The 24,701-nt window shown below is 38.6% G+C and overlaps 1 protein-coding gene across 2 annotated transcripts in view; it reads right to left on the reverse strand.

Moving 5' to 3' along the window:
* Positions 1 to 212: 212 nt before the first annotated feature.
* Positions 213 to 24,701, reverse strand: part of tsc22d3 (TSC22 domain family, member 3) — a 60,273-nt gene continuing 35,784 nt past the window's right edge. The window contains exons 1-3 of one of the 2 annotated variants that reach the window (XM_049484472.1): positions 3,580 to 3,934; positions 2,824 to 2,875; positions 213 to 1,721 (exon numbers count right to left, since the gene is read on the reverse strand). In XM_049484472.1, the coding sequence (XP_049340429.1) occupies positions 1,467 to 1,721; positions 2,824 to 2,875; positions 3,580 to 3,701 (429 nt within the window). In that variant the 5' untranslated portion in view covers positions 3,702 to 3,934 and the 3' untranslated portion in view covers positions 213 to 1,466. Of the gene's footprint in view, positions 1,722 to 2,823; positions 2,876 to 3,579; positions 3,935 to 24,701 lie in introns of those variants that run through there. The other variant, XM_007233530.4, reaches the window with a different exon arrangement.

Genomic DNA, 24,701 nt, shown 5'->3' on the forward strand with positions numbered 1-24,701 from the left:
AACTGAAGCTCCATTATGGTCTTAAATCTTTCACAAATTACTTCTGAAGCTGTGCATTTACCAATATCAAGGCCATGTTGAAGTTGTTTTTGATTAGTTAAATGCATTTCAAGCAGCCAGCCATCACTACTAGCACTTCTAGTGGTAAGTACCTTCTGCAATAAGAATGCAAGATTTAAGAAAGTAAGTAAGTGGACTGAAGGCAAGAAGGATTTAGTGTAAACATGAGGTTTATTGCAGTGTGCATTTGTATCCATACATTATTGAAAAACATTTTTCCATGGACACAGTGAAGCAACAAAACCTATGTTTTAAAGTCTGTGGACCAAAAAAAAAAAAAAAAAAAAAAAAGAAACCTTTGCCCTGTGTACAAACACATGGTCCTAGTTGGCTTGTGAGTATGAGGCAAGTCTTTGGTAGTAGTTAGAAAACAACGTTAATTCAAGGAGCACATGGTCCTCCTCCTCCTCCTCAGACAGACAACCAACACGCATACACACAAGTCCTGCCAGCGGGTCAGTTGGCATGTGGCATCAAAAAACACAAACGAACATTAGGTCTATCAGGAGTGCATGTGCAGCGAGAGCAAAGTCTCCTTCTCCATCATTCTGAAGCATTTCACTTTACATCGTCCAACTAATTTACAGAATTAAGCCAAATGTATACATATGTCTACTCCATCGAAACAATCAGTTTATACATAGCTCATATAAACAAGTTGATTTTTGTTCAGTTACAAAACAAAAAAAAAATATTTTCCCCTTAAGCAGCAAGCCCCAACTGTAGAGAATACAAGCAACTGTTATGAATCATATGGTTAAAAATCACCACTGAGGACCAGTATCTTGCAAAGAAGAAGAAATTCAGTCCAGTTCATCAGTCTTAAAGCTTTTTGAGCTTTTAGTGGTCTTGTATATGAGGGACCACTAACGTAGGACTATAAACTAGGTACAGGCAGCCAAGGACGGAGCCTTGTGAGACCCAGGTAGCTTGCAGCAGTGAGAACTCCACGTGGGGCTCTTCCAGTGAGACTGGAAGGGAGTCTCTTAGGGAACAGGTCCTTGGCATGGACGAGCCAAGGGCGCGAGGGCCGTGGCGCTTCACGGCTTTCGGCTGCTTGGACAGCACCGTCACACGAATGCCATCTTCTCCTCCTCCATGTATAGAGGGAACGAGAGAAAGGCTAGACCGGGCCCCCTACGGCATGGCTGGTGGTCCCGTCGTACGGACGTCTACGGCTCTCTCTTTTACACACAAGTCCGAAGAGATTGTCAGATATCACAGAACAGACAAGGCCACTGGAACATCAGAATCTTTCGTTTTTTTTGGTAGGTCAAGTTCATTTTCGTCTGTACAGCCAGCTTCGGAAGCCTGGTGGAAGTTGCGCAATCAACAACGACAGCGACGACTCAGGAGGTCCATTTCAGGTGAGAGCTGTGGCTCTGCCCGCCCCATGGCAGAGCCACTTACACAGCGGAACCCACTGTGCTGTAGCGGCCGCCTTGCTGGGAAGACTCCAGCTCCTGGGCCTCCATGGGCGTCAGGGCCTCCGAGGGAATGCGCGACTGGAACTTCTCCAGCTGCTCAGGGCTGGCGAGGTTCTTCAGCAGGCTGTTCTCACGCTCCAGCTGGTTGTTCTTCTCTGCCAGCTCCTTAATCTGCTCTTTCAGGATCTCCACTTCCTCCCTGACAGCGTACATCAGGTGGTTCTTTACAAGATCCTGTTGAAGAACAAGGAGATAAAGACTTAGATTCAAGTGTCCCATCAGCTTAATAATCTACAACTAGAAGCTTAGTCAGTCAGCCAATCTTAAGCCAAGGTTCCAACAATAAAATTAAACAAAAAGTTTAATTTTGTGCCAAATGTCTTAATGAAGAGCGCAAATTGAATGCACGCTTCTTCTCACGAGGACAGCACCATGATCACAAGTTCCACTTTCGGTAAGACTACCACAGAGGCAGTTCACTCGCTGCTTGCACGCGAACTGACATGTGCAATGAATGGTCTGCTACAGTATGAGTAGGACAGTGAACCACAACTTTCGTTGCTCAAAACATGCTACCCCAAAACATATCACAAACTAGGTTTAGATACAGTGCGATGAGAACTATTAAACCAAAGTTTTTTTTTTTTTTTTTAACATTTGTCTTTTTTTTTTGCATTAAGAGTAGAACAGTAAAAATACAGGAACCACTATAGTTTGTAGTTTTTATATATAAGCATAAGTGCAGATGTAAAAGTTTTTGGAAACTTATCAAGTTTCTTTATTAAATTAGATTTTACAGTTTTATAAGCTAGCTATGGTTATAAGTGATACAGTTAAATATAGGCCTAGTATAATCGTATCACCACTATTTATACACAGGTAAAGACAATAAAAACAGCTCACATATAAGCAGAAGTTAACATGTAAAGATACTGTATTATTTGCATAAAGTGAAGTACAGTAACGGTGCAGGCACTGCTATGGTTATATGTAGGCATACAATTATGCTTGTGAAAAATAATTGCACACAAACAAACCACTCAAGCCATTTCTAAACAGAGGTTTCTTTACATAGATATAAGATTGCAAATGCTCTTTAAACTAGCTATGGTCATTAAAAAAAAGTGTGATTAGATATGAATACTTCATTTAAGTCACTTTAGGATTAGTTTTTCTCTATATACACTAGGTTTCAGATACTTTTCACAAGCAAGCTATGGACATAGTATATCTACAGTGTGGTAGATACCCAAACAAGCTAATAAAAAGTAAGTAAGACACTTAAAAATTGAGTTTTCTTTAGTGTGTAGATTATAATGTTATAATGTGTTCTTACCATTGCTTGTTCGATCTTGTTGTCAATGGCCACAACGCTTGCACCAGAGGCACTGTAAACAGAAAAAGAAAAAGGTTAAGTTCTCAGAAGCAATAAAAATCACACAGCTTACAGAGGAAAAAAAAAGTCTACATGAACAGAGGGTAAAGTGCATATCCAGACCAAAACCAGGGGCAGACCACAATCTAAAAACTACACAAACAGAAGAAAACTAGGTTAGCTAACCTAGGTTAAATACAAAAGACTGAAAATAACCAGCTCTCTTTGCCTTGTAACAAAACAACCCAGCTAGGTTCAGTATACATAGAAGAGTCCTCAGCAGGTTTAAAGGAAACTAAACAGTGTAGGGTTAATATTAATGAAAACAGTATATATATATATATATACACAGTGTCACAACAAACTATTATGGTCTGTATTGCTCTTCCTACAAGACAAAAAGTACAAAAACAACCCACTGCTCACCAACACAGCTAGAGCCTGAGGAGCCACAACTCTCACTACCACTCTACACTCATTGGGAGTCTTTGTTTGAGATTTAGCTTCAAAACACAACACAAAAGCTTTTCTCCAGCAAAAAGTCCACAAAATCTATCCAACTACTTTAACTAGTTAGGGTTACTGCTGTTCTCCAATGTTAAAATCCATAAACAAATGCATTTACTTATTTACTTATTAAGCCAACAGTTAATCCACCTTAAAACAAGTTACAAAACAGAAGCAAAAACGCGTCCAAATATCCGTTCAGCTCTTTACCTGTTGTCAAGTTTCACCGACACAACATCTCCCCCCAGGAAAGAGGAGAAGAAGGAGATGGAGAAGTTGTGCAACTGATAAACGGCGAGCTCCATTGGTGTTTTGAACATCTCCGTGTTCATATTGAGGACTAAAGCCGTCTGGATAATGTTTCTCGCCACGTTTGCGACTTGTTCACTAAAAAAAAACAAAGACTAGCTAGTCAGCACACTACCGAGCAGGTACACGAGTCGACGCTTGCCCGCTGCGTTGCTTTGCTTTGTTGCAGTGCTTGTTGCACACCTAGCTCCTACTGCTCTACTGCTCTACTGCTATACTGTGTGGTTTCTCTGAAACTCTGTCGGAGACTGATACTATTTCTGCCGCAGCGCCGCTTAAATATGGGCCGCGCGGTGACGCCACGTGACGCGAGGAATAAATTATGCAAATGAGCCCGGCAGCGCTGACCCCTCCCTGAACCCGCTGAAGGAACACCGCAGAGCAGCGAGTGACCCGCAGGTCAGCAGCCAGAACATGAAAACAGCAACACTGAGACACTGCGAGGAGAACACAGCCCTGAACAAGTGCACTAAAAAACACCTTAGCTCAGAGACTACAGGAATTAACACATAAAGGTCCTGCAGACCTGAATTATCTAACTAAAACTATTTAAACTGCATTAAATCTGCAAATGTGACTCTCCCTGTGAAACAGCTGCTGTACAGCATGCACAGAAATAAGCTGCAGAGCTAAAAATAGTCTAAAATATAAAAAAAAATAAAACTGGCCAACATAAAAGTCCTACAGCTCTAAATAATACCAGTTCAAGCAGCGTGACCCTCAACGCAAAAAAAAAAAAAACATGCACAACACCCAACGTCTAATATACATATATATTAAAAAATAATATAACTGGCGAACATAAAAGTCCTACAACTCTCAATTAAAGCACTTTAAACTTAGTTATTTCCACAAATATAAATGTATATTCCAATTTAATATGAAACAACAATTAAACTACATGCACAAATATAAGCAGAAGTGCAAACAATTGCCTAAAATATATACAAAAAAACGAAAACCAGCGAAAATAAAAGTCCCATAGCTCTAAATTAAACCAGTTTAAGCTGCATTAAATCTACAAACGTGACCCTTAACGCAAAACAACTTGCACATAAATAGGCAGCAGAGCAAACTATAGTCTAAAATAGATAAAAACTAAAATTAGCGAACATAAAAGTCCCACAGCTCTGAATTAAAACATTTTAAACTGTTATATCCACAAATATAAATGCCAATTTAATATGAAACTACAACAAAACTACATTCATATAAATAAGCAGCAACAAAAAAATAAATAAAAATAAAATAAAAGTCCTGCAGCCCAAAATGAAACATTAACATAAAAAAAGAACAACACAATAATGCAACAATGAAATATGCATAAAAATAAGGAATGCAACACATTATAGTCTAAAATCTCTTAATTATCTAAAAACTAAAAACTCTAAAAATAAAAGTCCTACAGAACAGGATTAAAAAATGTAAAAAAAATGTGTATTATTTTTTTACCTATTTTTATTCAATTCAAATACATGTTTTAACTCAAAGTACGTTTTTACCTGTAAGAACACTTTAGATCAACTATTTTCATAATGTGTATGCATATTACAGTTCTATAGTCCAGGTTTCTTAATGCATTAAATCATTTCTAGCTTGTTTTTTTTTTTTCAGTAAAGTTGGCAGTTGTTTTTTTTTTTTTTATATATATAATGGAAGTGTTGGAATGGAATATTTTGTGTTAATATTTACTGTGATCTGTTAATCCTCTTAAAGCTTTCTAGTCTTTTCTAGTTGTTGTAGACTTTTAATTTTCCTAACTAATCTCTATCAGCTTACGCACGGCCTCTAGTGGCTGCACTGTGTATTACACTCAGCTTCAATCATGGCAGCAGTCAGGAATGGGGAGGGAGTAGTCAAAACAACAGTCCAGTAAGCTCAGAGAAACACAATGTTACCACAGCATTAGCCCACACTTCAGGATCTGCTTACTCTGCATCTGTTGCTAACCTCTTCGTGCAACTAACGCAGCCAAATAAAGGTCATATTACTGCGCTAAAACTGTGCCTCATTATCTCTGAACCTAAACTATATTTAGAACAGGAGTCACAAACACTGGTTTAGTTCTTTGCTGTGGGAATTGGCTGAGTCTTACTTTTTAACAGCAATTGTAGCTAATAGCCTATGGTTAACTTCGTTACTTCAGAATAGAGTAAATCAGGTCAAGTCAGGCCTTGTCAAGAACGAACCCTATGGTCTTCACACATTTGGGGGGAAATGGGTGTGAATGGGAGGGCATGTCCAGACATTAGATCCCACATTAGATTTTACACAGACCAGCATTTCACCCACAAGTAGTATAGTAGAATAAGCATGTCAGGACATATACCATGAGCTAGGATCTGAAAACTCTAAAATGCAGGAATTTATTAGATTTTTACTATATGTGATATGTGGTGCAGCGTGCTGAGAATATCACTACACAGTGTCTATAAACAGAGGATTTTCCCAACAACAGGCTGGGAAATGGACTGAAACTGTCCATCTTGTGTGACCAAAATCAACCACAAAGAAATCAACGCAGGCCTGAGGTGGTTATTCATTACCTGGCCTGTTGAGGAAGTTAGCTTTAAAGGATTAAGGTAAAGGAAATTCCTTCATAAGATGTTTCAAACAAGGTAAGGCTCATTTAACTGCCTATTTAACATATTTTAAAGATGAAATGATTACATCCTAAAAAAAAAAGTAAAGCTTGATAGGCTACACAGACACTTTAGATATTATTAAAGCCTCAATAATCAACTGTTTTTAAGATACAACTTTGTGTAACAATTCCTATAATATTCCCAAATGTATTGATAATGCATATACAGCTCTCTTAAAATTTCTGAATCAGTTTCTTAGATTTTGCTATTTATAGGTATATGTTCGAGTAAAATGAACAATGTTGTTTTATTCTATAAACTACAGACAACATGTCTCTCAAATTCCAAATAAAAATATTGTCATTTAGAGCATTTATTTGCAGAAAATGAGAAATCTGAAATGACGAAAAAAAAAGATGTAGAGCTTTCAGACCTTAAATAATGCAAAAAAAAGCAAGTTCATATTCATAAAGTTTTAAAAGTTCAGAAATCTTTATTTAGTGGAATAAACCTGGATTTTAATGACATTTTCATGCATTTGGCATTTTCTCCTCCACCAGTCTTACACACTGCTTTTGGATAACTTTATGCCTTTACTCCTGGTGCAAAAATTCAAGCAGTTTAGCTTGGTTTGATGACTTGTGATCATCCATCTTCCCCTTGATTGTGTTTCAGAGGTTTTCAATTTGGTAAAGATAATTTTTAAGTGGTTTCTTATTTTTCTCTAGAGCTTTATAATGCATTGTATGAAATATAAGTACAAAGAGAGGTTCATTAATGACTGTGTAATTTACAATTTATGAACCCGTATTATATGGTACTATGAAACCTATCTTTGCATAATCACTTATATTTGTACTTTTCTCTTATCATTTTTTTTTATAATTTTCTATGTATGTGACTGTAAGTACTTATACTTGCATACTTTGTATAGAAGCTTAGGACACTCACAATGTGCTATTTTGCATGCCTTATAAAGCATTATGAATATAGGATTCACAGAAAGTGTTACCAAGTTTGGCTCACAATATCTATGAATATCTCTCTATATATATAGACTTTATGAATACATTCATAACACAGGAAATTATAAACATGAGGCATTATAAACATAACTATTTATGCAAATGCCTTGTTTTTTATGCATTATGATTTGAGATTGTAATAAATTAATGTTTGTAATTCCTCATGTATGGTCATAGAATCATCATATTCATGGAAAGTGCTTCCAAAATGTCTTCTTAAGACCCACCTACTCCATTTTCACAGCAATCCTGACCTTCACCATTTGGAATTTGTTCTATTTGTTCCAACAAGGACAGCGGGTTCCATCAGTATAAGAACATAGCTGTAAACAATTATGTGGTTTAAAAAAAAAAAATACACACCAAGACTTTTTGTACTGACTTTTCTCAATAAATATTTTCTTATAAATATTCTTAGAAAGATGCTGGTGAATGAGGCCTATTACACTGTAGCTGGATGCCTAAAGGGGGCTCCACTCATTCAAGTACAGTACTGACTGTGAATGTGCAGCACTTTCACACACATGCAGAGAAGCAGGAGCTGTGTATTGATTAATCCTGTCAATATATCTGCAGTGCATACTTTAAATGCATAAAGTAACCTCATTTACATATAAAATAAATATATAAACCTGGAATGCAGAGTTTCATACAACACCAATCAGGAGCTTTCACTACTTTCACTACTGGTAAGTTAGCTTTCCGTGAAGGTGTTAGAGAATTTCCCCTGAGAAACAGTGCCCTTGATTAACATGCGACCCCTTGCCTGTGAAAGAGTACCTCCTTTAATCAATAGCTTTCTATTAGTGAAATCTTGGGTGCTTTGAAAATGAATAGGCCTGCATTCCATCTGTCAGCTGTAGCCTTAGTGAATTTGGCTGATTAGGTTTGAAGATGAATTGACAACAGAACAGTCCCTGTGGGTTAATCAGGTTGGGTGGGACAGTTTTTGTGTGCAATAGTAATCACTTTGTCAGTAATTCAAACCTCTATATGGCCCAAGAGACACTTTTTCTTTGGCTGACTTCTCCAGACTCTATTAGGGAAAATCAATATCCCTCCATATGAACATATTTAAGTGAAGGAACTCCAGAACTTTCTGCAGATTCATTTGTAGAGGTATGATCAGCATCTTACTCTAGGGACAAAGACCTAATGACCCAAATCCCTATAGAATTACTCAGTGCCAAAAATAAGAACCCCAAAAAGAGGTTTTTTTTTTTTTTTTTTTTTTTTTTTTTGCAGTGTCCAGTAAAATTCTTATGGCTTGACATACAATGATAATACCCTGTATTACTCTGTACTACCCTATAATACTCTATGATACACTATACTGCCATATAAAACCCTATAATACCTTATAATACCCTATACTACTTTTTACTACCCTATAATACTCTATAATACACTATACTACCATATAATACCCAACACTACTCTATACTACCCTATAATACTCTATAATATACTATACTACCCTATAATACCCTATACTACTCTATACTATCATAAGAAACTCTATAACACACTATACTACCCTATACTATGCTACAATATCATATAATACCCTATACTTCTCCATACTATTATATAATACTGTATAATACACTATACTACCCTATAATACCATATATTATGCTGTAATATCATATACTACCCTATAATACGCTATACTACTCCATACTACCCTATAATACTGTATGCCCTATAACACTCTATAATATCAAATAATACCCTATATGACTGTGTGTATTATAATTTTGTATAATACACTATACTTTCATACAATGCCCTATAGTACCTCATAAAACCCTATACTACTTTATACTACCCTTTAATACTGTATAATACACTGTATTACACTATACTACCTTATAATGCCCTGTAATCCCTTTACTACCCTATAATACTGTATAATACACTATACTACCCTATACTTTCCTTAATGCTTTAATGCTACCCTATAACGCGCTATAATGCACTATACTACCCAATACTACCTATACTAGCCTATACTGCCCTTACTACTCTATACTCTCTGTACTACCCTGCACTGCCATATACTCCTTAATCTAATCTATACTACCCTATACTACGCTAAAATACTGTATATTGGCCATATTCTCCTATACTACCCTATATGTCCCTGTACTACTCTATACCCCCTATACTGGTTTAAATACTACCCTATACCCCCTACTCTAGTTTAAACCCTCTATACTACCCTCTACTGTCAAATTACTTTCTATAATAATGTATACACTAGTATTGTATTACAATAAAATGGAATACGACAGTTTTCAAAGTTAGGGTGATTTTTTTTTTTTTTTTTAATAGTTGATACCGTATGAACCAAGGATGATAAATGGCCTTTACGTGGAAGGTTGGAAGGATAGGAGTAAGTTTAAACAATCTGTACATAATGTGTAGGTTCTAATGGTTTCATTCAACTCAAGAACCATCGAAGAACATTTACTGTTAAAGAGTGCTCAACAAACGTGAGCACATATTAGTGTCAATATTCGCTGTCATGTGTTGTTTCATGCAGGCTGTGTGAAGCTGCCAGGTTGGATTTCATAGTGCCTGCACCGAGAGGTAAGTCTTTACATGTTCTCTACTGGAGCACGGGCCTCCTGCCGCGCTGCGGTCAGGCTAATTGGCGAGGGCTGATCACTGAGCACTGTATAAAATAATCATGGCGGCTCCGAGGCAGAGCAATCCCGCTTAATCTGCAGGGCCGAGCATCATGGTGAGATCCCCGCAGGTGGCGAGGTACAGCGAGCAGCGTAGCTGACGGTTATGTAACCATCATCAAGGGAATGGTGTTCTTTTTAGACCGGGCTTGCTGCGAACGTGGAAAAGCAGAGCGCACCAATGTGACAGCATAATGTTATTCCATAATTACAGGACTCCCTCCGCTGCAGTCGTGTGCTGAAGCAGCAGCCTGACTGACTCTGATTACACATATGATGACAGCCGGGTTCCTGCCACACTCGCTCAGTGCTGCTGAGAGACTGTGTGATGCTCATTCGTTAATGGAAAGTGACTCAAGTGAAAGTTAAAGGGCCACACTCATGTGATAATATATACAGTAAGCAGATGTTTACAACACAGCTGATGGGACAAAAGCACTGAGTATTGAGAAAGTATTGAGACACGCTGTGTTTACTGGCGTATCTGCCTCTACTGTCTAGGAATGGATTTCTACTAGGATTTGAAGCATTGCTGTGTTGATTTGATTGTATTCAGGAACAACAGTATAAGTAACATAAGTATGTAATGGGAGTTAACTTATACTGCCCATTGCAAAAGCTTCTGTGTGCATAGGAGTTTACATTCTGTGCAAAGACACACTACTGAACATTCCAAAAATACTGTAATAAATAACACAACAAAATTATTATATTAGTGTTATATGCTTTGCCCAGTAATTCAGAGCAAAGGAACAAATGCTTAGAATTTGTCTATGGAACACCACCAGCGAAGTACAGTTCTGTTTACACTAGTTACTTAGATAGCTAGCTAGCTATCTTGTGTAAGCAAAGGTAGTCCAGATCCAGAAAGTAAAAGTCCACCCAGCAGTTTTGTTCCAACTGACTGGGTGGCTCTGCTGCAGCTCAGCCAACAAAACACCAGGGGTGGATTTTTACTCTCTGGACCTGGACTACCCACCTCTGTGTAAGTAACTATAGGTTTATATAGGATCTCCAGTGGATTTGGCGTTTTCTAGATACTCTAAGACTAAGTCAGTGGCTGAACTGCAATTAGCAGGGCATTACACATTATGTTATAAAGTAACATATGTCATTGTAAAGACAGTTATAATGTTTCTGTAACTAAAGCAGCATTATACCGGATCAGATAGATTGTGCCAAAAGCCAACAGAATAGAAGTGGTCTATATATGATATAATATTATTTGAAATGCATTTTTGTTGCTATATTACAAATAAATACAGAAATAAGAACCTCAATGTTAACCCACAAAAACTCAAAGACCTGACTGTATATTAAGAGGAGAGAGTAGCTGGCAGCTCTAACAAAGCCCTGCACATCATGGTACTTTAGCGGAAGTGGGGCATTGTACTGTGCCCCCTGTCACCATGAGAGAATGGAGATGTCTCCAACTCCCACTGATAAACAACTGCTCTGCACTGCTGCTGCTGCTGCTGCACTCTCAGACTGATATGCTTTTAAAGAGCTTTTAGAGCTGTATCAAACACGGATACAGTGTTAATGAGAAAAGCACAATGCTGAAAAAAAGCTGCACTGGGTTTTACCTGGGAATTTGGATTGTTTGTAAGTTTGTATATAAGATTGGAATTCACCTCACCTATGCTGTATATCTGACCTATGTTTTCACTCCTCTTCTTGATTGCTGCATTGCTGTTCTTGCTGCAAAACTATCCTTTAAAGTATGCTGAACACTTTTCTACATTCTCCACCATATACTTATACAGTACTTTTTTTTTTTTTGCATTAACAAGTGCAAAACGACTGTAACCGCGCAGTTCAGAAGAACGTTGCAGAAGAACATGCGACCAGTCCATCCGTCACTGATTACAGTAATGAGGTTAGACAGGTAATGAGCCTGTTCGTGACAGTCATACTTGAACCTTAACAATTTTCACACCTTGTAGAACAAGACCTGCGAGCCTAACCTTGGGACTGTGCAGCGCTTAGACGAGCGCTCCGGTTTCTCCTTTTTTTCTCTCTCTCTTTTTTTTCCACTCTCACCGCACACCCACGCAACTAATCCATCAGCTGTCAGCACTAATGATACTTACACAACCTGGCCTGTGCAGCACTTACCGCCGGCTGTCTCTCCTCTTGAATAGGCTAGGTGAGTAGGGGGGCTGGTAGCTCATGGCCGGAGCCGAGTGCGGATAGCGGGAGGTGGCGGACGGGTTATCTGGGTGCCAGGCGCTGGCAGGAGCTGGGTATTGTGCAGGCTGTTTGGAGTGGTCAGGACGTGGGTGAAAGTGTCCCATTCTCTTAGCTGAATGGGAGGAGAGTGGACAGACAGGGACGCTTTTTTCTGCTCGGAAGCTTTTTTTTCTTTTTTTCGCCTCAGCCCTCTCAGTACAATGAGACAGATTGGCTACCCAGAAGGCCTTTGGTCATGACTGCATGGCGGCGACTCTAATATAGTAATACATTGAACTAAAAATGATATCTACATGGAGACGATGCATAATGAAACATACTGTATATGTTTAGGTTTTATTAGATTTACGGTGCTGAGGTCAAGATTTTGAGTGTGATTATTTTTTGGTGTTTTATTTCCTCAACACTCTCCTACAGTATATTATTCAATTACTACACAAAGTGAAGTTGTATTCGGAATATGTCTTGGGAATCTAATGCTGCATTTAGGTGCACATCAGAAGGTTGTACTGTACTGTGTAAAGCAGATACATTTTTGTTTTAGGAATTTTAAAAACATCTGTAACACCTTACAATAAGGGTAAATTAATAGTTAATAGTTAATTAATAAGTAACAGTACTTACTGTACAACAGAATGTCTCAACTACTCATTAATTGACACTAGTTAAGACATCATTAATAATTTCAAAATTTTTAAACTAATGTCTCAATTAATTATTATTTGAGACAATACATGATGTTTATTACTGCTGTAAGTTAGATTGTTTGTGACCCTTAATCTGTATGTTATTGAATAAAAATAAGAACATAAAACAAATTCAAACAGCTCTTCAGTCTCCTTTTCCCACCCTTTTCCCACATTTTTCTACCTGGAAATATTGCTACAAATTGTGGTACAAACAGTATTTTCCAGTTTTCAACACCCCTCAAACACAACATTACACTAGACTAGTTCAGTTGTCCAGGCCAGATTGTGAAAACTTGTGAGTACATCTGATCTACATCATATAGAATCATGTTTCGTGTTTTTCACAAGTGTCATAAAAAGCCAGTAAAACACGCTGAGGGCCAAAGCAGAGAAACCTATGATTTAGTTTTTCTTTTCTCAAAACTGTATTGAAGTAATTACTCCTTTAATACAAACCAAACAGTTGTTAACGAACATTTGCCATACACACTGTGACTGACACTAACACAACACGGAAGGTCACAAGGTTCATGTGTGTGTGTGTGTGTGTGTGTGTTGTGTGTGCGTCTTGTGTTCGCCTGCCTCAATATCCCCTTACTAATAACACTAAACCGCTCTGATTAAATCCTTTGTCTTGTTTTCTTTGCCTTGATCTTCAGCTGAAAGAAGCTATCATCATACCTATCTTTCAGATTTCATAAATCAACTGTGTTTATTCTTTTGCGTCAGATAATTGCGCTTTTGTTCAAAGGCTCCGGACGGCGTGTTTCAACTGTTCAACTCCATCGTATTCCACAGAAGACAATTACGTATTCCAGGATTATTCTATATGAGCGGCATTTCTGCAGGGTGAAATATAGAAACATGTCTTAGCAGGAGTTGCCTATTCAAACCGGGGAGATTAAACAGCTTTATCTTTTAATCTATTGAATTTGTTTAATTGTCTGATTGGGTTGGGTCAAGAAAGCTAGGCTTTACTCAGATACAGTATGATTAAGAAACTGGTTCAGCCCAAAAAATATATATTTATTTAGGTTAAGGATTTAATTGGCTTTGCTAGGGTTTCCCAGAAATATGAAATTAAAAATTCCTACGTTTTTACTTGTGGTTAATTGCTCCGCAACATTTGCATGGCTTTAAGTACATAAAGAGTTTCTACATGAATGTTCTCAAGCAGAGCTTTTTTCTGATTGACTGCAGTGTGTTGTGCCCTTAGAAAGAAGTTGTGTAACGTATAACTCCTTGTAACTTCAGAGTGAATGGGTGGGGCTAACACCTTATAGGCCAAAATGATGGATATATGGATATATGTAAACGTTTTTGCAATGTTAATTCAATGTTATATTTGGGGTATGGTTTTAACATAAGAATAAAAATGTGGATTTAAAAAAGGGTAACAAAGTTTGCATATTATTATTCATAATTCAATTTTGGAAAAAATAAGAGAACACTTAAAAATAATTCGTTTCTTTGATTTTACCTAATTGAAAACCTCTGGAATATAATCAAGAGGAAGATGGATGATCACAAGCCATCAAACCAAGCTGAACTGCTTGAATTTTTGCACCAGGAGTAAAGGCATAAAGTTATCCAAAAGCAGTGTGTAAGACTGGTGGAGGAGAACATGCCAAGATGAATGAAAACTGAGATTAAAAAACAGGGTTATTCCACCAAACGTTGATTTCTGAACTCTTAAAACTTTATGAATATGAACTTGTTTTCTTTGCATTGTTTGAGGTCTAAAAGCTCTGCATCTTTTTTTGTTATTTTAGCCATTTTCCATCTTTTAACTGGTTGTCCAAAAACAAGTTGGACACCATCAGATCCGTATCAGTTTCAGAGGCCTGCATTTTTACTGAAGCGTACCACTGTTACAGCATTATAGGAAGGAACACAAATAGAAACACACAAACTGTCCCTGTCCTGCTCTGTTTATGTTTGCATTATAAACAGGCTTGGCATTGTTCTGAGAATATCTTCATGTATACAGTCGGATTCGGCACGTACGCCACATACGCATCTCTCCTGTCTCTGCTTCCATCAGCACACAGACTTGCACGGATGGGATGTTACTCCAGCCGTAATTTCACTTTCACGCCCACACAAGCGATTCTGTGAGGCAGTCAGGTGATGTTCTGAGCTAATATAATAGGTAAGGCCGAGTGCGGTGGTGTTATCTGATGACACGGGGGACACTTATGTAAGACTTTATTTGCATAGTTAGCGAGCAGCTGGTGAGTATATGTTTAAGCAGGTTTATATGGCTTTATGTGAGTCTGCTGCTGCTGATCCTAATGCTCTGACATCTGTTAATACTGTATCTCTCTTATCGATTAGCACTCAGCTGCAGCCTATCCTCAAATGTGGCACTGAAGCTCACAGAGCTGTGAACTTAAATTGTGTAGCCTTGAATTGTATCATGTTCTCCTAGAATCAAGCCAAGAATCATTATAGACTGGTATTGAAGGTAAATGATCAAACTTGATCCCAATGAAAGGAGTTTTAATATATGAACACATAACAGCTCTGGATAAAAGTAAGAGACCAATTAAAAATTATGAATTTCTTTGATTTTACCAAAATATAGAAAAAGATGGATGATTACAAGCCATCAAACCAAGCTGAACTGCTCGAATTTTCGCACCAGGAGTAAAGGCATAAAGTTATCCAAAAGCAGTGTGTAAGACTGGCGGAGGAGAAAAGGCCAAGATGCACGAAAGCTGTGATTAAAAACCAGAGTTATTCCACCAAATATTGATTTCTGAACTCTTAAAACTTTATGAATATGAACTTGTTTTCTTTGCATTATTTGAGGTCTGAAAGCTCTGCATCTTTTTTGTCATTTCATCCATTTCTCATTTTCTGCAACTAAATGCTCTAAATGACAATATTTTTTTTTTTCATTTGGAATTCGGGAGAAGTGTTGTCTGTAGTTTATAGAATAAAACCACAATGTTCATTTTACTCAAACATCTACCTATAAATAGCAAAATCAGAGAAACTGATTCAGAAGTTGTATAGTGTCAAGGGGTTAAATTACAAATTTTCACTTGATAGGTTAGCAGTAATTTAGTGTAGTGTGGTGAACTCTACTGGTGAAGTCTGACTTATTAACTGGACACAATTTGGGTTAAGTGTTACAATTTATCCGTGTTGCAGTCAAAATGTCATGGCCAATCGATTACCTTTGGGTTAAAAGGAAAGTAGTGTAAATGTGATTTTACGCTCACGAGTCTCACACGATGTTCCTCACACTCAGTACAAACTGAATGGGATCAGGATGTGACGGCGCACTACGCTCGCACGCACACTGATTGTGAGAGAGAGAAGCTCACTGTAGCCACTCACTGCCAGGGGGGAGAGTTTGGGTCATTCCGAGGCCGAGGGGCCACTGGATTTTCACACCTTATCCCGAGCTAAGCAGCGTTCCAGGATACACACTCGGCTGTGCGGCGGCTCCTTGGCTCTTAGCGCCGGTTGACGTAGTGCTGAGGGTTGGGGTTTGAATGGTGTGTAAGTGGGACCCAGCTGGGGATTTGTCTTGGATCAGTGAAGGTCTGAACAATGGACTGCAAACCTCCGGGGTTGGGCGACTGGGAAATTCAATTTACAGCTGATATCTGATCTCACACTTCTACAGGAGGGCTAGACATTTTTATTGGAGAAGGAAACAAGCTCCTAGACGAGTCTTTGGCCTGAACCAATTCCACCCCTTACCCCTACCTCTTAGCCCTAAAACTCAGTTTAGCGATTTCCAATTTTGACACTTAACTGTTGGGTGTCCCAATTTTGGTTGAGGTTGAGGGGTAGGGTAAAGTGTTAAGGCTGTATTTGGTCTGATAATCAAGATGGAGAAAATCTCCCATTGTAGGAACCTAAAGAAATCCACATATGTAGAATTATTTTCTTTGTTGCAAATCATGATAATAATTGCATTATCTTAGTTTAATGTGCAGTGGTTTTAATGTATTATGTATTATTTCTTTATAACAAGCATAAACAACTCTACTAGTACTCTAGTAGTAGATCTCAGCAGCTTAAGTTTCCTGTTCCACCTTAAATGATGCATCAGCTGCATTCTGTCACCTGTGGCTGTGGCAAGATTTAAGGTGGAATTGGTAAATTTGAACAAGACCCTAGGAAACAGCATTTTGTACAGCATTTAGCTGATGTTTTAATTCAGAGCAACGTACAAGGTTATTCCTATTACAGAGGTGGACCAATGTAGTGTTAGGAGTCTTGCCCAAGGACCTGGAATTGAACCCCAGTCTCCCACATGGTACCTCACTGGCAGGCAGTGGTGTTATCCACTGCACCACACCAACCAGAAAAAAAAAAACCTAGGACTATGAAATCGGGAAAATTGAACAAGAACCTAGCAAACAGCTAACTTTCTCCTAGTTCCTTTTCACCAAGGATTTAGGGATGATATGATATGAAGCTAAGATGAAAAGAGGTTTTTTTAACCACTCACTTCTATCACAACAGATTTGGCATGGTGCCTAAAGAGCACAGCTCATAAATGCTAATAAAACAGTACAGAACAGTTCTTTTTAATCACCTACCCCTGAAACTAAGAAGAGTGCAGGTCGGAAACAAGTGTTAAAAGACACTAATTAGAAATGGGATTGGGCGTTACTATGTCTAATGAAAGGCAGTCAGCTGTGGTCAACGTATTTAAGTGTGTCGCTTTGTAAAATGGCTTAAATACTTTGCATACTCAGTCGACAGCAGCAATTTACTTGGTGAGAACATCTCCATTATCCTGTTTACCTTGCAGTGAAGTCTGTCTGCAGCTTGCAAAGTCTATTAAAAGTCTTTTAGTAGCATGTATTATAACACGAGCTGCCGCTCTCTGCCTGTTCCCTTAAGGAAACGTCTTGGTGAGGTTTTGAAAGCGTGTCTTAGTTAATGTTTCGCATCAGAACAAAAGGTCAGAGAAGTCAAAGTCATAGATTTGCATGTTGTGTAAGCTCAGTAGCGCTCCGTCGAGCTCAGCTCCTCTCGGCAGGCTCTGATTGAGTGTTTTCAGCACAGAAATGCTGAGCAGCCTATCAGGCTTTGCTGAATCACAATCACACAAATCACCCAGGGATTTGCCTGCTATTTTGCCCAAAGTAATCAACAATAATGTGCTGAGAGCTGAATGTATCTGCTCTGCTGTTCAGGGGTTTGGATTTCTAGTTGTTATTTTCTATTTGACATTAAGCAGCTGCTTCATAATATCAGGAAACATCACAAAATCAGCAATCAAATGGGTATGAATGGATAAATGAATATATTTGATAAAAAAAACAATGATTCAAAATTGTTGAATAGTAGTAGTAAACATATATATAATAAAAGGTCATTTTTTAAATGCAACTTAATCACATGACTACATTTCATTTACAAAGCATGGTGACGCATAAGTGTATTTTAGGAATAGATGCACAACAGCATCACTACTGTCGAGGTTAGAAAGAAGCTAGATAATTTTTTTATTTATCACAGACACACACACACACACACACACACAGAGTTGGTGATGCTCTCTCAAAGCTTTCACATAGCATCTTATACTAACGTAAGATATAAAGTAATAAAGTAACCCAAAAAAAACTGTCATACAAGGAAGAAATAGCATTAAATTACTTAAACCATAATTGTAATCATAATTAATTATCACTGAATATGATTCTAAAATGTTAAGAAATTGACCAGTATTCCTTATATTCCTTCTTTTATTTACTTTTAAACGTCCACTATTAAACGTTTAATCCTGAGAAGGACACATACAGCACAATGAATCATGATTATTCATAGAACATTATTGCGATTAATCCGATTATTTTTTGTTTTTGAATCGACTGACACCCCTTATATTTATGTTTTTTTAAACTTATTAGAAAGTAAATGGGTTATGTAAGTGTTGCCTTTCAACACAAACTGACACTCTGAGGATGTAAAGTTAGCACAGGTTCTGTTTACACTGCAGCTACCGTATTTCTGCATTAGTAGGTAAACTGCTCTAGGGCTACATTAGAATACGTCACTACTTCAGAACTTCAGAAAAAGTGCATGTAAATGTTGTACACCGTACAACTGAAGACCAGCAACATGCAGTAGTCCTTATACAAATTAGTGCAGGGAGCTTCTCCAATCAGATTAGCTTCTGTCTGTCTGATCACAGTCTCTCCAGTGTTCCACAGTGAATTACGTCTCACTGTCCAGCTTGATTGTACTCAGATAAACAAGGAACATCCCTGCTGAAAGACTCCTTTTATAAAGTGACTGTAAATGCCTTATAATGACCTTCTTGAGTTCGCTCAATTGGCATGCGTAAGTGTAGGTACCCTTGAGTTTCTATCAAGAGCACTACTTTTAAATGTATTGTTGTATTTGTTCTTTTTTTGTCACCAAATTCAACTCATAGCCAGATGTATAAACATTCATAATCTCATTTTACATACACAAAAATCCTCTAAGTTGTCATAGACAAAAGACATAGAATTATAGCCTTTATTAGAAATGTGCAGATTTGAGGTGTTATCTTGTGAGTAGGGTTGGAAACTATAACACCATCATGCTCATGGCAAGGTCACATGAATTATCGGAGTTGGACGAGGCCTAATTGACCAGATAGATTGGACATTTACTGCATTACTGAAGTTGTGAGGCCATTTTCCATTCATCAGTCCACAGTGTCATGTGTGTGTGTGTGTGTGTGTGTGTATGTGTGTGTGTGTGTTTGTGTGTACTGGGAACATGTCATAGAAGGCATTACCACCCACAGTGGACAGTGCATTGGGAGGTAATGATCGTGACTGGTGGCATCTGGCATGAATAGTCCAGCAGTCTAAAGCACTGCCACTATGATCGTGAGATGGCTGGTTCGAATCCCGGCCATGCAGCTTGCCATCAGCTGCCGGAGCCATGAGAGAGCACACTTAGTCATGCTCTCTCTGGGTGGGTAGATGGCGCTTTTTCCTCTCATCACTCCTAGGGTGATGTTGATCAGCACAAGGCTGAATCTGTGAGCTGATGTATAGGACCCGAGTCGCTGCACTTTCCTCCGAGTGTGAAATGCTGCATCAGCAGCAGTTCGAAAAGAGACGGTGGCTGACTTCACATGTGTCAGAGGAGGCATGTGCTAGTCTTCACCCTCCTTGAGTTGTGGCATTACTAGTGATGAGGGATATACAGCTAACTAGCAGCTGCAAGAGTGGGGCAATTGACCTAACTACAATACATTGAGAGAAAATATGAAAAAAAAAGGATAAATTTATAAAAAATAAATAAATTGGATTTTTTGGGACACACTGTTTAGCTTATCTCGAAAGATACTAATCTATATTTTGGCAGTATATGTGGTCCATGTTGAAACTGAGCCCTTCTGCACGGGCATGAAAACGGATTGCTCCAGATGTGATCGCTGCCATGCAGCAGTATCTGTGCTGCTGCAAATAGGGCCAATTAATAATGCATCGCTTTTTTTTTTTGTGGAGGCCCAGAAACATCGGAGCCGGTTACTCACACGTGAGCGCTCACGGGCCACACTAATCGATGCTGCTTGTTACACAATGCTCTCCTATGGGCTCAGCTGTGGCAGGCGAGCCGTTTCTGAAGAAAGTGGGTCTGCTGTCACGACAGCCTTATATAACCGACCCCATCTGCATGAGGCTTGGCTTGAGAAAGCCACAGTGCTGATCTTGGCTTTTATTCAATTGTTTACCTACTGAAAAGATGGATGGATATGAATATACTGTATAAGAGAAAACAACTGCCATTCTTAATCTATGTCTTTCAACTTCTGGATGGATCCATATGTGGGAGAACTGTTTAAGTTTACATTTAATTTCACCAAGTCTGGTCATTCTTAGGGTGCTTTTACACAGTTTAGGGCAGTTTTGCACACAGAGATTTAGCCTGTTCTTGGGCTACACAGCATTTTGAATGGACTGGACCAAGACCACCTCTTTTCAAAGGTCTTTGTTTAGTTGCAGTTATTGTATTCACACCTGCCTAAACAAAATGCACCAAGGGTGAAAACAAACCGGTTTGTTTTAAACAGTCTTAAAAGTGCAGGTGTGAAAACATACTTAGAGATCTAATTTCTAATAAATTCTTAAACTGAATACCTGCTTAACTAAAATTGAAGACTTTAGGTTTATTATTAAATTTGATAACATTTTACAGATGCCTTGTAGATGTTCACATAGAATTCAACTAAATGTTCATGACATGCAACTGAACTCATAGATGAAAATAAATGATTCTCTATTGAATATAACCCTTTAACTAACCCTAAACCTACATCATAACCTTAACTTTAAGGGTTAGGTTTAGGGTCAGATATATATATTAGGTTAATCTTATGGTTAGGGGTTAGGTTAGCATAAGCATTTAGAATCATTTACATTGAACTGAGAGTTCTGTTACATTTTATAGATATTTAGTTTCAGTTAAATGTTAGTGAGACATTATAGTCAAGCATCTATGAAGCATCTGTAATGGACCATCCAAGTAAAGTGATACCTTTAATTCTAAACCCTAATGCAGAAACTAATGTGGTAACTAATTTGATAACCATTTTCTTGGTTTGGCACATCTTGTGGAGCTCCACAGGGTTTTATTTTAGGGCCCATTTAACTGATGTTAATGTTAATTGCCATTAATCTAGATACAAAATAAAAAGTATTGTAGTACAATTATAGACTTAAATGCAGTGTCTAAGGGTTAACTCAATAGATAAGGTGTGTTAGAATATGGTTTGAACTACTGTAAAGCATTCCCTTTTTCTAGAAATGAAACTACACGTTTTCATCATGCTTTCCGTTACTTCACCGCCCTGGAGTGGGTTACGTCATTGAGAACAGGAGGTGCGGAACACGCCACAGGGACTTTGTTTGGGTGGTAAAGGAGCCCCTGCCTTTCCTGCCATCAAAGCGCCAGTGCTGAGGGCTCGGCCGCTGTGTTTTTTGGCCTGAGTGTTGGGCAAACGTGCCAGGAGGAAGGTGGGTTGGCGCGGTTTCGATGGCATCAGCACGAAGGGCAGAGCGAGGCTTCCTGGGGCTCAGAACCTGTTCCCAGATTCACTCATTAGAGCCCATCGCCCCTCTAGATAGAGATAGAGCGAAGAACATATATTCATTTGGCTCCGTGCGGCGCATGTAATTTATCTCCTCAGGTACCGTGCAGCGTCTCTGGCCCGGCGGAGGACGTGTTTGTTCGCCGCAGGCAATGAGGCCTGAAAATGAATGCAAATGTATTGAAATTCAATATTTCTCTTTCGCGGTGTCTCTTGACAACCACATTTTAATGAGTTCATTACCTCATGTGCACAAAGCATAATTAGCATAACCAGAGAGGACGGCAGGGAAAAAAGGAAAGCCGCGGAACTACAAGGTGTTTTCTGGGAATACGAGCGACCGCAGCTGACGTTGATGTATTGCTCCTTGGGTTGAGGCGCTTCTTCGTTCACCGCGAGGAAACTTTTTGTGTTGAGGGAAAATGGCTTAGTCACGCTCCAATTAGTTACATCAAAGCTTTCATTATTATCTCTAAACACAGAGAACTGAATAATGCAGAAGGAGGCGGAAGTGAACAAAGCATGCTGGGCTTCTGTTCCATTTGTCAGTGTCTTTTGTGTCATTTACTTTTTTTTAGTTTACAAATTTGGTGACTATTAGCTTAGTCTTTTTTCTTTTGTTTACCAAAGGGCTCATATGTGATCATATATGTATGCTAAGCTAATAACAGTCATTGAGGTCATTGTTGAATTCATTATGAGGCCATACAACCACTGCATTTGCATTTGTTCATGTATTTACCCTAGAGCAGGTTATCTGCACCCATTCAAACTGAAGTAACAAGATGTGTTGTTAACCATTTCTCCTTTTTTAATGTTTCAAGATAAATCAGTGATTTTCTTTACTATTGTATTACTATTGTAATGTTTCTGTAAGAAACTTTCCACATCTTTTAAAGTATCTGTGTCACATACATCACCGTTCTTTTCGTTTAATTGCAAAATTGAGTTCCCTGGGGCTAATTTTGTCCCTCCAATGTGCAGCAATTGGGTATTTTGCCTCTAGTGTAGACTTTAGTGGCTGCTTGAGTCCACCAGTGTATATAATACAAGCACACCCATGCAAACCAAGCACATGCAAACTAACTTAGGCATGCACAAAGCTCATGCAAGCCCACCAAGCAGGCATGCATGCAGCAATCAGATCCAAAAGGTTGGGAAAAATATATATGGTCTATAAGTATTGTCTTCTACATTGTAGATTAATATTGAAAACCTCATAACTATGAAGGAATGCATATGCAATTATAAAATAAACAAAAACTTCTGTACTCTAGATGTGTTAAGGTAGCACCTTTTGCTTTGGTGCCAAAGTAGGCCTTTGCCAACTCTTGGCATAACTCTCTCAGTAGCTACATAAAGAAGAACCTGGAATGGTTCACCAACTTCTCCAAGATGTTCTAGAGGTTAACTGGTTTCCTTCAACCTGAGCTTCAACTCATCCTAAACTACAATGTAGTAAATAGTACAAATAAAGAACAAATACCAATGAGAAGGTGTTTTCATCTTTTTTTGGTATTAAACTGGGATAATGCTTGTTATTTATTTGATATCAATGTAGGGTACTGGATCTAGCCATCTCTACTGCTTAGAGAAGGCTCTCTGCAAGATTTTGGAGCATTGCTGTGAGGATGCTCCAGATTCCTATTCCATTGGCAATGGGTGAAGGCTAAAATAGCTGAATGCCAAAACACACTTACTTTACCCATTTTTTGGGTTTTCTATAGGCACTCCTTTCACAAAATCATAGGATTATTCACGTTTCTTATGACATACAATATTCTGATTAAAGAATTGCAATACTAATGAATTAATCACTTCCCAGCCCTACCTTTTCATTAAACTTTAAGAGGAATGAGCTCCTGACACCCTGCTGAACATGAATCTGAGTGTTGCAGGAAAGGGTTTTAGAAGGTCTGTGTATTGTACACAGAGACTACAGCACATGCACATGCAAACACACACACACACACACACAAAATATCATGTAAGCGTTGTGTAATCTGTTCGTTCTGCTGTAGCTGCAGCGTTTCAGAGGCACGCGCTCGGGCTCAGCGCTGCTGTCAGGCTGCAGGCAGGGCAGATTGAGTGCACCTGGCCCAGGCTGCCTCCCCTTACCTCCCTCTCACTTTCCACCCCGCTGCCCCGCACACGCATTCCGGCTCTGCTCCTGGCCATGAATGGAGCTTAGCTCCTGAGAAATTCCAGAGAATGCGGCCAACTTTGTGCAGCTCAGGGATCCAGACCGAAAACTGGCATTTTACTGCATGCATGCCTGCTTTATAGGCTTGCTTGAGCTTTGTGCATGCATACATAGTTTGGATTGCATGGGCTTGGTTAGCATGGGTGTGTTGGGTTGTATTGAATACAGTGGTGGACTCAGGGGGCCAAAAAAATGCCCAATTGTTGCACATTGGAGGGAAAAAAATGACCCCCAGGGTGCCAAAATGTGCAATTAACCCAAATAAGACCCATGGAGACGTATGTGTCAAAGACCCTTTAAAAGAGGTGGAAAGTGTCTTATAGAACTTCGTCCTTTACTTTAACTCATGAAGTCTCTAAGTAACATATACTAAACATCCTGAAAGCATTACTGCAGCACATTGTGTGTAAATGTAGCTGATCTGGGTTAGTCCTTGATATAAAACAAAAAAATAGGACCTTTTAAAAGGTCCTAGGTTTTTTTGCATTTACAGCTCTGTTCCAACCTTTCAGTCACTTTAATTAAATGTTTTATGTTCCATATAACTAGTTCAGATACGCTTGCT

Source organism: Astyanax mexicanus, chromosome 10 (genome assembly GCF_023375975.1).
Source record: "Astyanax mexicanus isolate ESR-SI-001 chromosome 10, AstMex3_surface, whole genome shotgun sequence".
NCBI classification, from domain to species: Eukaryota; Metazoa; Chordata; class Actinopteri; order Characiformes; family Acestrorhamphidae; genus Astyanax; species Astyanax mexicanus.